At 38.5% G+C, this 14,687-nt stretch overlaps 1 protein-coding gene across 1 annotated transcript in view; it reads right to left on the bottom strand.

Moving 5' to 3' along the window:
* Positions 1-12,375: 12,375 nt before the first annotated feature.
* Positions 12,376-14,687, bottom strand: part of LOC124775765 (limbic system-associated membrane protein-like) — a 242,770-nt gene continuing 240,458 nt past the window's right edge. The window contains exons 11-12 of the mRNA XM_047250597.1: positions 12,768-12,830; positions 12,376-12,620 (exon numbers count right to left, since the gene is read on the bottom strand). Of these exons, the coding sequence (XP_047106553.1) occupies positions 12,511-12,620; positions 12,768-12,830 (173 nt within the window). The 3' untranslated portion in view covers positions 12,376-12,510. The remainder of the gene's footprint in view (positions 12,621-12,767; positions 12,831-14,687) is intronic.

Raw genomic sequence — 14,687 nt, 5'->3', positions numbered from 1 at the left:
GAGGAAACTGGTCACCCATAACCACATCCTCTCCCTGGCTTCCATGGTACAAGACTCTACATGTACCACATTGGTTGTTTCACCTCAGGGAAGGAACTCAGCAATCAGAATGCCCTAAATGCCCCATAACACAGTGCACGAATTTTTGTGCTGACATGTTGTTTAGAATTTTTGTTCTTCTTGTTGATCATTAGTGCCTCCACTCCAGCGACTATTGATTCTGGAGTGACATGAAAAACCGGCTTCATCACTGGTCACAATTCTGTTTAAAAATTGATCTCCTTCTTCACTCTATCATGTAAGAAATGTCAAAACCCTGCAAAGTCACTTCATTTTGTGGCCATCCATAAGCAATCATGGAACCCAACGGGAACAAAATTTGAAAAAATTTGTGACAGTGTCATGCAAAACAGGTTTTGAAACTTGTGGGAACTCATCAGAAATTGTGAACCATCTGCTTTATGAATTTTCTCATTCACTTTCTCAACCAAATCAACCACTGACAACAGTAGGCCACCCAGTCTGTGCTTCATCATGAACATTGGCTCATATGTCATTGAATTGTCTCACCCATTTTCTCTCCATTCCATCAGTCATTACATTTTTACCAAAAATCTCTATTAGTTGATGATGAATTTCAGCTGGCATAACACTTTTTGTGTTCAAATCCATTTTACAGAACACAGTTCACAGTTGGCAGCTTCAGAGATTGTCTTAAACATTTTGAATGTTCACTAACAAATTTAAACACAACACAATCTTGCTGTAGTAGTGTTAGTGGAAAGACAGTGAACCAGAGAGACAAGTTCGAATGTGTGGAACTGCAACACTAGTGCTGAAGTGGTGGTAGAATGAAGTGGTACTTACTTTCTGGACACAGCTCATAAATAAATTAAGAAGTTGGCGAAACATTGTCCACAAAAAATCTTGATCTGTCACACAGTTTAATTTTGTCAAGAATTTTATCATATTATGTCATGCCTGATGACTTGTTTTCAATAATTTATATACTAACAAATTCTATTTGTGTATGATATGTGCACTTCTGTCACATATTTGTGGTTGTGTAGATTGGTTAGCTATATTGTTAGGCTCATAGCTGCTTCTGATGGAGCTCTGGAACAATTCAGTTTCTTTGTGATGTTTTATTTTTTTCTATGGGATATATTATTTACTAAGAAATGAATATAAAATGAGAGCCTCTTTGATTTCAAAGGCTTGATTGTGTACATTGCTGCCCATTAAGTATTACAGATGCCATGCAACAAATGTCAGATTAGCTTGAAGTATACAACACACTTGTACATTAAATGATTAGCACCTCCTCGTGTAACAGAGCAATTTGGAACCATCCACTTATTCATATATCGTTCCTCGCACTAATACAATGGTTTTTTTAATTTTTTTTGTTTGATCTTGCTTTATGAATGGCACATGTATGACTGTTCCATAATTTATCTACTTTATTATTCAAGCAGATAATTTTAAAGTCTTCTAGTACACAATGTAATTCTAGGTTACTGATGTTTGTAACCTAATTGATTTACTTAGAAATAATTTTTATGAGTACATATCCAGAATATAAGCTGCTCCATGAACATGTGGAGATAGAATTTGTAGTGAACTAATAAGTAGTTAAACTGAAGTGTTATACCTCAGGTTTGAGCCATTAGGCTATTCTTCCAAGTAAACATCTTACTTTGTCCAAAAACCTCTTATTTCAGAAACAATGTTTGCTCAAAGTTTTTATGTTCCAGAACTGCCAAAAATCAGTACTATTATTTTGTTGTCCTGATTTTTATGACTATGAAAATGCCAGAGTTTATTAAGGCAACAGATGAGGTATTCATTCTAGAAAATTCTGTATTTTAACCATTTTGGCAGGAATTGTGAAGAATGCATAGTGTTCACAATATAGTCCACATAATTTTGTCAGTTTTTCTGCTATCCAACACATTGTTAACTTCTTCAGTACCTCTAGCACAAAAGTTTGTCCATCAAATATTTCTATTGTGTGTGTCACTTGACCAATGAAGTTAAGAAACTGTACTTGTTTTCAAAAAGTGGCAACTGTAGGTAGGATTATCAACAATGTAAGAAAAGACAGATAACTATTTACCGTAAAGAAGGCATGTTAAATTGCAGGCAGGCACAATTAAAAGACACTTATATAAAGCTTTCAGCCACAGCCTACATCAGTAAAAGAGATATACAAACACTGTTTATACACAAAAGCAAGCATAGCTCATACAAATGTGACCCAACTCCAGCATCTCAGGCAGGAATGAAACTATCACGTGGAATGCAAGCAGCAACCAGGAGGGGCAGGGAATGGGAAGGGACAGTAGTGTGTAGATGGGTAATGAGACAAACACTGATGGAGTGTACAGAGACTAGAATGCCAACAGAGACATCAGCAGGATCGTGGAGGTGGGGGAAAAAAAGAGCAAGAAAGTAGAGGAGTGGGGAAAGATGGGTGAATGTGTTGGCAGAGGATGTAAAGTAAATAAGGTGGGAGATGAGAATGGGGAGGAGATGATAGGACAGAGGGGGTGGAAAATGTCAGGTAGAGGGTGTGGGGACAGTATGTGACTGAAGGTTGAGGATGGCATAATTATGGGAGTGGAGAATGTGTTGAAGGATAACTTCCATCTGCTCAGTTCAGAAAAGCTGGTGGTGGAGGGAAGGAACCAGATGGCTCAGGTAGTGGAGCAGCCAATAAATCAAGTGTGTTATGTTCAGCTGCATGTTGTGCCACAGGATGGTCTACTTTTCCTCTTGGCCACAGTTTGGTGCTGGCCATTCATCCCGGTGGACAGGTGGTTGGTAATCATACCAATATAAAAAGCTGTGCAATGATTTCAGCAGAGCTGATAAATGTATGGCTGCTTTCACAAGTGGCTCATCCCATGATGGAGTAGGATAAACCTGTGACAGGGCTAGAATAGGAAGCGCTAGGTGGATGGATTGTGCAGGTCTTACATCTGATTCTTCCACAGGAATATTGTTCTTGTGGCAAGGGGTTGGGATTGGGAGTGATACAAGGATGGACTAGGATGCTGTGGATGTTGGGTTTGCGACGAAACACCACTTTAGGAGAGGTGGGAAGTATCTGTGGTAGGATGTCCCTCATTTCAGGGCATGATGATAGGTAACAAAAGCCTTTGTGAAGGATATGGTTCAGTTGTTCCAGTCTGGGATGAACTGGGTGATAAAGGGGACACTCCTTCTTGGGTGGTTCTTGGGATTGGTGGGAGGATTTGGAGTGTGATGGGAAATGGTGTTAGAGATCTGTTTGCAGACTAGTTCTGGGGGTAGTGCCTGTCTGTAAAGCTCTTGGTAAGACCCTCAGTATACTGAGCAAGGGAGTTTTTACCACTGCAGATATGCTGTTTGTGGGTGGCTCAGCTGTACAGAGGGTACTTTTTAGTGTGAAAGGGATGATAGCTGTCAAAATATAGGTACTGTTGGTGATTGGTGGGTATAAGTGGATAGAGCTGCAGATGGAGCCATCAGAGAGTCAATCATTGCACAGCTTTTTATATTGGTATGACTACCAACCAGCTGTCCACTGGGATGAATGGCCAGCACCAAACTGTGGCTAAGAGGAAAGTAGACCAACCTGTGGCACAACATGCAGCTGAACATAACACACTTGATTTATTGGCTGCTCCACTACCTGAGCCATTTGGTTGCTTCCCTCCACCACCAGCTTTTATGAACTGTACAGGTGGAAGTTATCCTTACAACACATTTCCCACTCATGTAACTATCATGGCTTCAACCTTCAGCAACATACTGTTCCCACTCCCTCCACCCAACAGTTTTCACCCCCTCTGTCCTACCATCTCCTCCTCATTCTCATCTCCCACCCTGTTTACGTTCTGCCCTCTGCCAATGCATCTTCCAGTCTTTCCCCACTCCTCTTCTGTTTTGCTTTTTATCTTCCCCACCTCCATGCCGCACAACCTCCTGATGCTGTTGGCATTCTAGTCCCTGTACATATCACCAGACAGTGTTCATCTCTCTCCCACCTGTACTCTACCATCCTTTCCCCTACCCTGCCCCCTCCAGGTTGCTGTTTGCATCCCATGTGATAGTTGCATTCCAGTTCAAGATGCTGGAGTTGGCGGTCATATGCGTATGAGGTGTGCTTGCTTGTGTGTATGGATGGTGTGTGCGTCTCTCTTTTACTGATGAAGGCTGTGGCCAAAATCTTTGTGTGTCTTTTAATTGTCCCCCTCTGCAACTGTACTTGTTTCCAAAACTTACTGGCTAGATTTTCCAAAAAGTTGTGTGTTGTATATGACACACTGGCATTCAAGGTAAGTAAATTATAAAAACGAATTTGGGTGATATACTTATTTTATATTTTGTAAACTTACTATGAAAAGGAACTCAGTAAAAGAAATTATTTTATTACATCATGTTATGTTGAAAACTAGTTTACTCTTTCATGTAGAGACTCTCGTATGATACATAATACTTGTGGCCTTACATCATGTGGTATACTTCAAAATGTTTCCTTTCTTTCACTAAAAACAAATGAACATGACATTCTGTACACTAGACTCTTGTTCTTACAGTTTTGCAACCAGGCATTTGGCAGTGATGAGTTTTATCACTAACACTGGCATGTGTAATGCTCCTGTCATCCTTTTTGGTTGGCTTTGATGTGGCACTGAACTTCAGGGAATCTATTATTTCTTTTCTCTTCATTTTCAGAGCATTGTGGTCCTGTCTGTTTTCAATCCATAGAGAAGCTTAGGCCAAATTAAAAAAATAGTTTGAGTGGGCTGTTCTTTATGTATGAGGGATAAGGTGACAAAATATTGAAAGTTATGATATTTTAAATGCTGCATTGATGTGGTCAAATAAATCAACATCTCCCATGTGTTCATTTCAACAGTTTGTGGTCCTTTGATGCTGATATACTTCCTGTCTTTCTTTGATCACCACTCACATTGTCCTACAGGCAGTCTGCCTTCTGCAAGTGAAGCAAGGACTACTGGTTTGTCATCATACCATTTGACAATAGAAATCTGTTCATCTACTCATACATACTGGTCAGTTGCACTATGGCCTGTCTTTTTCATTTCATTTTCAGGTTGGAGCTTACTCTCAGTAGAAATTCTGCTTAGTAGTATGATTTCAGTTGCCTGACAACCTTCCTCAGAATGAAGACAGGCCAAGAGCACAGTGGGTATAATCTATCTGTCAATGTAAATACTAGATCCTGTAAAACTTAACCACAATACAACCTGCAGGTAATGCATTTACCAATTTTATCATAAGTTTGTCTTCAATATTTAAAACATCATAACCTTCCAGTGGTTAGATGGGCAGATCACATAACTAATGAGGAGGTATTGAATAGAATTGGGGAGAAGAGAAATTTGTGGCACAACTTGACTAGAAGAAGGGATCGCTTGGTAGGACATATTCTGAGGCATCAAGGGATCACCAGTTTAGTATTGGAGGATAGCATGGAGGGTAAAAATCATAGAGGGAGACCAAGAGATGAATACACTAAATAGATTCAGAACAATGTAAGTTGCAGTAGGTACTGGGAGGTGAAGAAGCTTGCACAGGATAGAGTAGCATGGAGAACTGCATCAAACCAGTCTCTGGACTGAAGACCACAACAACAACAACCACCTTCCAGTATTTTGTCACCTTGTCCCTCATGCATAAAAAAAATCTGAATGTAGTCCTTCATCATCACTTGACATGTAAATGTGTTCTGATAGATTCTTTTCAACATCAAATGACTTCTTCAGCTCGTGAACTCTCTCGTCTTCTGGTGTAAGCAAAAAGTTTTACTTACTCAACACTTGACATGTAATCGGGTTCTGATAGATTCCCTTCAACATCAAATGGCCTCTCCAGCTCATAAACTGTCTTGTCTTCCCATGTAAGAAAAAAGTTTTACTTATTTTACATTACATTTATTTAATTTTTATAATAATAATTATTGATATTGCTATTATTTATTATCATTATTGCAGCTACTTCACCTACAAATACTCAACAATAGTAAAATGTGCCAAAACAGATAGCAAGTTACTGCTGAATGTTTACAACTGAACATATGTTTTTATGAGACACAAATTCACTGTGCCATGTACAACACACATGTGAAATCCATACTACAGAACAGTGGAAAGTGCTGCCTCAGTGCTGCAAGAATTGTTTAAAGATACATAAAACGTGAATAAATGAATACAAGACACACTTGCTGAACCTCGACATTGTTTTAGTGTCCTTCCACTTTAGCCTTTAGGAAAATGACCAACTTCAATAATCAATGAAGCAGAGTGCCAAAACTTGCTCTGGTAGGTAGTGAGACCTTGCAGAAAGTAAGCAAACTATTGGCATGTCAGTTCTGCATGAAGACAAAAGTTATACCTGTTTTGTGTGCTGTATACAATACAAGCGAAGGGAAGAGGAAAAATCTGGTTACTCCCTTGCACTTTAGAATTTCAGTCTCTATATAAATATTTGTACTTAACAATGGTTCAGTCAGTCCCTGTTTAGTTATGAACATACAAACATCTTAGTGTCAAAGTCAGTCTGCTTCCTATATCCAAAAGGTTAATATCTTACAGTTGTGTTCTACCAAAAACGTATTGATGGTCAGCTGAATAGTTCCAGACAAATATATTATTATTTTGTGACTCATTGTGAGATTAATCACTAATTGTCAAGCATCACATCAGTTGTCTGTGAGCATCTAAGACGTTCAGTGACTCTGATACTAAGTTTGATTATGAAATTTTTCAGTGTTTTGCCACTGTTAAAACAAGAAATGTGAGCATGACGTGTAATACGCAAACTATATGAATCAATTTGAAAAAGCTTATCAATGCATTGTCTTTGAGAGCAAGAAATCTCCATGGTGTTGTGCCCGTTATTTAATGATCATGTTACTAACCAAATAATTACAGGAGGAGTGACATCAAGAACAGCTGCCAATATCCAGCAAAAGAAGATGTACTTATATATGACACCTATCATATAAAGAAATGTCCTCATTTTTGGCATTATGGAAAGAACTTACAAAATGTATATCAACAGTGTATTGCTGTGCCCTGTAGTTTCATAACTTTTTTGCAACAAGGGCACAGTGGAAAGAACTGCCAAAAATAACAAACAATAATTTATAAACAGTGGCAATAGATAGCCTATGAGGGAGCCATGACAAAAGAGACAGGGATATTTTGATTTGTGAAGTGTGTATTTATAAAGAGCACAAAATGTATAAGAATTGAGATCAACAAGCAAAAAGTATTTATTAGCAAACAGGAAGCCAGGAAGACCACTGTCACATATTAATGGACTTAAGCTATTGAAAATCTGAGGTGTCACCACCATATTGAATTGGATATGAACTAATAAGGGACCAGACTATGTCAACACTCAGACTTGGTGGGCCAATGTGAAATACGAGGGCTGTCCAGTAAGTAAGTTTTTTATTTTACTTTTTGCAAAATAAACTGTGCCCATGATGTGATTGCAGATGAGTTCACCGGGGTATGTTGACAACACTCACACCAGAGTATGATGCTTACCACAGTATCTTACCATTATGCTAGAGTTAGCATGGAGTTGTCCACTTGTGAGCTGTGCTCAGCCATTCATATTTTCATGGAAAAAGAACTATCCACTATGAATACCCATCAGGAGTTAACATCTGTCTACGGGGAGGGCTATATGAGCATTCAAATGGATTGATATTGGTGTGTACAGTTTGTGGAAGAGTGCGAAGATGTGCATGATGAACAGCATACAGGGAGGCCTACTACAATGGTGTGTGATGATGCTGTTACTGCAATTCACAAAATTGTGGAGGACAATTGTCATGATACCACTGATAACATCCTAATACGGCTACCTCCTGGGGCTGCAATTCGATGCTCATCCATTGCAAAGCTCCTGACAGACCATCTGCACTATCACAGAGTTGGTACATGATGTGTGCCACATAAGCTGAGGGATGGCCACAAGCAGCAGTGGGTGAATTTGGTCAGAAAGGTTGTGGAAATGTGCCAGAGAGAGGGAAATCTGCTCTTTACATGGCTGGGATGAGACCTGGGTCCATCATTGAACTCCTGAGATAAAACATCACAGCATGGTGTGGAAAAAACCTGACAAAAGAGCCCCAGAAAAGGCAAAGGTTACACACAAGGCAGGGAAAGTTACTGCAATCTCCTTTTGGGAGTGTCAGCGGGTTTTGCTCATTCACTACCTGCCTCACAACTGAAGCATAATGACGATGAGTTTTGGTATGATGTGTTTCACTCCAAGCATGTTCTGTCACCCAATTGATATGTGTGCCAACTTTGACCTTACAAATATTTTGCAACTGCCTTTCTTGAGTTATTCATTTTAGTGGACCTGCTATGCAGTGCCACTAGACCATGACATGTGACTTCTTCACCTTTTGCAGTGGTTGGGTGACAAAAGACAGCTCCCATCTATGCAACTTCATTTACAGTTGTGGGTGAAAAGATTGTTCTTAACACATAACTCACAACAGATCCCAACGTATATTCATGTACTAATTTGATGTTACAGAATGACAGTTTTTGTATATTCTTCATTATTCTGGCATTGACATTATCACCTGCACCCTTTTCTCTCTGACTTCCAAGGCACCACCAAGCCATGACACCAAATCATAAGAAGGCCTCCAGAGCAGATGAAGATGCACACTCATCGCAGTTTGTTGATTTTCAAAGCCTATGCCTTATACGCTCCCTCTGCATATATGGTGAACCAGAGTGCACACAGTGAAACCTTCAACATTTAGCAACTATCTAAACAATGTTTCCAGTTTCCACAAACATCTTTCATTGGCCATAGTGGTTAGAAGTGGGACATGTTATTCCCTAGAATCAACATGTTATTACACCACACAACAACACTATGAATGCTGAAATGTGTTCTAATGTCTTGTGGAATCTCAAAGCAGCCATCAAATGAAAACTTCCTCGACTTTTGTCTTACAAGTTCTCTTGCTTCATGACCATGCTCAGCCTCATACACATTGAACTACCCAGGTGGAGCCTGGAAAATTCGACTGGAAAGTGTACAAAAGTTACAGAAGCACTGTAGAATGTCAGTAAAATTATTTCAACATACTAAATTGTGGGTATTGTTTTTTATGAAATAGGGAAACTCTCTTATTGGATGCCCCTCATGCACTGCGACAGCAACCGACTCAGAAGAAATGCATGGTAAAAGTGTGAATGCAGAGAGGTATTGTAATGTATTGAGGAATGTGCAAGCTGCCATGAAGTGAAAAGTTCTTGGACTTTTGTCTCACAAGTTCTCTTCCTTCATGACCACACTCAGCCTCATACAGCTTGAATGAACTGGGTGAAGCTCAGGAGATTCAACTTGGAAGTGTTCCCACATCCTCCATATTCATCAGATCTTCCCCCAAGTGATTTTCACAGGTTCGCTCAACTCAAAGGTTACCTTGGAAGTAAGCACTTCAGCACCAATGATGAAGTCACATCAACAGTGCACAGCTGGTTACAAGCACTGGACCTGATGTGGTAAAACACTGGTTGGGAAAAACTTGTCATGTTACTAGAAATGTGTTGGAAAGCATGATGACTATGTAGAAAAGTTGCAGAAGGATTATAGAATGCCAATAAAATTATTTCAGCATGATAAATTGTGTATAATGTTTTTTTTATATAAAATAGGGAAACTTACTTATTGGGTATCCCTCTTGCACAAGAAAGTGCAGAATTGTACGATGAATGAGGAGAGATTTGTACCATATTGGATGTGTTGATTTAGACAAGAACTGACTTATAAACTTAGAATCAGCCATAACATTAGAAGTTCAAATTCAATCATGGACAAAAATAGCAGTAGCAAAAGTGAAATTAATAGTTGTACATCAGGGATGGAAAAAAAATCAAAGTGACATTTGTAATCTACAATTGGATTTGTGCTGTACTATAAAGGGTGTAAGCAATAGCCTAAATACAATGCAGATCTTTTGAGAGAAGAAGATTCAAAATGTAAGAGAATGTTCTGAAACAAAATAGTCATTATTGATAATGATATAGAGCATGGAGAAAGGAAACTGAAAACAGTTATAATAAACATATGGAAGTAGGGCAAACTTGTTCAGAACATGATGATGATGATGATGATGATGATGGTAATGAAGTGATTCCCAGTATAGGACAGATACTTTTGAGATAATGAACATAGAAATACAGGGGGCTTTCAATAAGTAATGCAACACATTCTTTTCTGAAAAAAAGTTTGGTTTTATCCAGGATTCCAATAAACCACATTGTTCCCCACAGGCTACAAAATCCTATTTTTCAAATAATATCTGTTCAAATAGACAGCCTTATGGGAAGACGCTGTATGCCCACATGATTCCACTCTACTGGTTCATGTCAGAGTCATCTTGCTGCATCAACAACCTACCTGGCATCTGCATACTGCTTCCCATGGCATGTATCCTTCAATGGAAGGATCCTTAATAGAAGTTGGAAGGTTAGAGATCCAGGCTGCAGGGTCGATGAGGAAGAACAGTCCAATGAATTTTTGTGAACTCCTTTCAGTTGCAAAGACTTGGGCGAGGCCATGTGTTGTCTTGGTGGAGGAGAAGTTCATTTGCATATCTCTGTACTTGAATATACATGCCTATACCAGTTTCTTTGGTGCTTCAGTGTAGTTGGTGTAAATTTTGAATTATTGAGATCACACAGTACAGCAGAGTGCAATTAAATGAGGCAGTGCAGTTAGTAAGAACTGACTTCACATTCATTAGGATGGAGTTTGCTCTATCTGTTCATCCAGATTTACATTTTCCTGAATAATTTCAGCCAAATGCTGAGAAGGTTCCTTCAGCAAGGCAATGGCTGACTAACAATCCTAGCCTCATACACACACATTTACATTCTGTGTGTATTTATAACTAAGCCAATTATTTTCATTGTATTATGACAACAAATTATATATCATTGTGAGATGATCTCTTGATGAACGAATGTAAATAAATAAATAAAAATAAGTTTGGTATTGAAAAGGGGGGATGAAAATCAAATTGAAGGCTTTCTACAAAGCTTAGTACTTACTCTGCTCCTGTTGATGATGTTCATAAATAACTAGAGATATCAAATTAATGTATATACTTGAGCAGAAACTGTAATATTCATTAATGTTATGTGCAATTTAATGAAAAACCCAGGCCTCCTCCCATATCAGACATAGTCAATACAACATTTCATTGGCAAACAAAAATTTTAATACCTATTATCCCTTTGATCTTGCAGTATTATTTTATTGAGTAATATAGCTGAACTGCTAATGACATGCAGTCTTCAAAAACATGAAACAATGCTGTCTAAGGAAGATAACCAAATATCTTGCCTTTTTTTCTTCAAATATCTTTGAACTGTTGGGTTATATTAATCTAATTCTGTTTTGGCTGATAATGAATTTCAGTTGTGGATTAAGTAGATCATAAAAAAGATACTGTGCATATTATGAACATAATTACTCGTACCTGTTCAAATTGGATGTTTATACTCTTATGAAAATTCTGTAATGAGCTCTTTGTTGACACATGCAAACAAATTTTCAAATCTTGTACATTAAAAAGAATATTATAGGAGTTTCTTATTAACTAGTTACCTGTATTAGATATTTGATTAACTAGATTTTGAAACTGGGAATTCCTGTAGTAAAATATGCAACACTGCTGAATTTAGGCTTTAAATAGGCATTAATTTGTACAGTGTATCCTTTCATAACCATCAGAGATCTCGTAATGCATTATACGCTACAGCTACATAATACTACTGGAGAATCGACATAAGTAATTTTTGATAGCTGCTTATGTTAACTGTTGTGTACACTGAAACATGTCCCATCTTCAAGGGCTCTACTTTGAGGCAAAATTTACAAAACACAATATGATTCAAGAAATAAGATATGAAAGGAGATTAGGGTTTGACATCCTCTTGGTAACGAGGCCATTACAGAATGAGCAGATGGATGGAGAAAAAAAAAAAATCAGTGGTGCCCTGTTCAAAGTAACCATTCTGGCATTCATATTAAACAATTTTGAAAAATAATGGAAAATCTAAGTCATGGTAGCTGCAGAGGAACATGAACCCTGCTCATACCACCTCATTAATAACAAATAAATATCAATATTTTAACATGAAGGCAAAAATCTGATTCCAGCATAAAGGAATAACAAATTTTCAGTGAAGAATTAATAACTATCCAGGAATGAGATATAATCAGTTCATCATAATCTAATCTATAATGTCTGGAAGGAGGTCATTTGTGAAATAAGATATTTTATTCTAAAACAGTCTTTATTTACAGAAAGAGAATAAAAATAAATTTTTAGGTGATAAAATTACAAATATCTTAGATGTCTTTTGTACTTTTGACCAGTGTAGACTCCTAGACATTCAGTCTTTTAATGTTGTGCTGCATTTGATTGAAAAATATGCTTTGTCACAAGAGCCAAATAAAGCTGTATCCATAAAGAACCATTAAAACTGCTGCTTCTGTCAACTGTCCAGAGTTATTTTCACTATATTCTGGCATTAGTGATGGAACAGCAACTGAAACAAAGGAGTTAATCATTTTTACCTACAGGAGTTTTGCTATTATTATTATTATTATTAGTAGTAGTAGTAGTAGTAGTAGCAGCAGTACACTTGTTGCACTGCAGAAATGGCTATTATACTACATTATTGACAGAACATTACCATGCAAAATAGGCTCTTCAGAATCATCTGGTTCAGCAAGAGAATCCTCTTCTTCATAAGAATCTGAAAGATAAAAGTATAAGTCAGAATTAATCTTTAGAGGCTCCACTAGAATTATTTTATTTTGCCTTACTTGAATAACTGTAACATTAACACAATGATATGATAGCCTTTTGAAGGGACATTTGATAGTCCCACTTTCAAATACGAGGGCAATTCAAATGTAAATGGTAATTGCAGCAGTATACTATACAAGTCGGATGGTGGAGTGAGGGGAGTTGGTTGGTGTGTTAGGAAGAGGGAACCAGCTTGGTTTGCTGTTGAACTCTGTTCTGACTTCAGTAAAGCCATGAGTGAAGAAGAGGTATCTTTGTGTGTTGCACAACATATTATAATAAAGTTTTTAATCTATGGAGGTATTAAACCCCCAGAGATTTTAACTCGTGTGAAGGCACAGTTTGGGTTTGCTACACTGTCATGGAACTGAGTGTTTACTTGGGCCAGACAATTTAAGGGCAGCCAAGAAAATATATAAAACAAATCTCATGCTTGAAGTCCAAAGTCAAGTCTCACAGATAACACCTGTGCTGTTCAAAAGCTTACTGAGGGTGATCACTGGTGCACCGTTGCACTGTTGAAGAAATTGCAGCATCAATGGGCATCAGCACTGAGAGTGCTCATACTGTTATTAGTGAACAGCTTGGCATTAGAAAAATTGGTACTTGATGGCTTCTGAAGGTGTTAATGAAACAGTGAAAACAGGTCAGGTTGGAGATCTATGAGAGACTTCCAAACTGATTCCAGCAAGAAGGGTAGGATTTCTTTTGAAGCTCATCATCACATGTAATGATACATGGTTTCATTATTACACTCCACAATCCAAACTGATGAAGAAAGAATGAAGTCTCTCCACTGAGGGCCAAAACCTGCCTCTAAGCCAGAAAAGTTCATGCAACTGTCTTACACGTTGACTTTCTTCATAGTTGACATATTGTGAATAAAGCATATTACTTCCGGTTGTTAATGTCAGTAAAAGGTACCTACCACAACAAAAGAGTCAGGTTCCAGCTCTCAGCAAATATACAAGTACAGAGCGGCAAGTTGTTTACCTTTTTTTGTGTTTTCATCATAGTATATTTATTAAATTTCATGTGTGTTTTTCTGTTGAAGATGTTTAATCTTGCATTTTTGTAAACTATGTAGTGAAGTAGTTGCTCACTGAACAGCCAGCTACATGAGTCATTAATGCATCAGCATCTCTTGGTGACACTTTAGGATGGTTAGGATGTGTGCAGATGCAGGAGGAGCTGGCTACAGTTTGCAAACAATTGAACGTGTTTTTGACTACAGTCATTCACCTTCAAGCTGCTGCCTAAGGGTGTAGCAGTGGTGGAGAATGTGGCATGTCATATGGGATACCTCAGGTATCGCTTGTTTTGCCCATGGACCCTGCTTCCGAGGCACCTCCTAGTGCACCTGATGCAGTGGATCTGGCCTCACAGCAGTGTGAGTGGCAGGTGGTAACATGTTTGCATTGCTCGAGGTAGAGGGCCAATGTGGAGACTGGCTCATTTGTCTTGTGAGTGGACAAGTGGCTGCTCCTTCAGCATGGTCTGAGCAGGCACACATGAGGAGGGGTATATTGCTTATTATTGGGAGCTCCAATGTTAGGCATGCAGATAGCATACAGGTCTGGAAAGAAAGCCAATGTACACTCAGTATGTCCACTGGGGTGTCGCATCCGGGATGTGGAGGTGGCCTTGCCTGTGGCTATTGAGCACGCAGGGTGTAGTCATCTGAAAGTTGTGGCTCATGTTGGCACCAACTATGTCTGTCGTGTGGGTTCTGAGGTGATCCTCAGTTCATACAAGCAGCTGGCAGAGGCGGTTAAGACTGCTGTCCTCGCATGTGGGGCGCAAG

The sequence above is a fragment of the Schistocerca piceifrons genome, chromosome 2 (genome assembly GCF_021461385.2).
Source record: "Schistocerca piceifrons isolate TAMUIC-IGC-003096 chromosome 2, iqSchPice1.1, whole genome shotgun sequence".
NCBI lineage: Eukaryota > Metazoa > Arthropoda > Insecta > Orthoptera > Acrididae > Schistocerca > Schistocerca piceifrons.
This window is presented reverse-complemented; position numbering and strand designations above follow the sequence as displayed.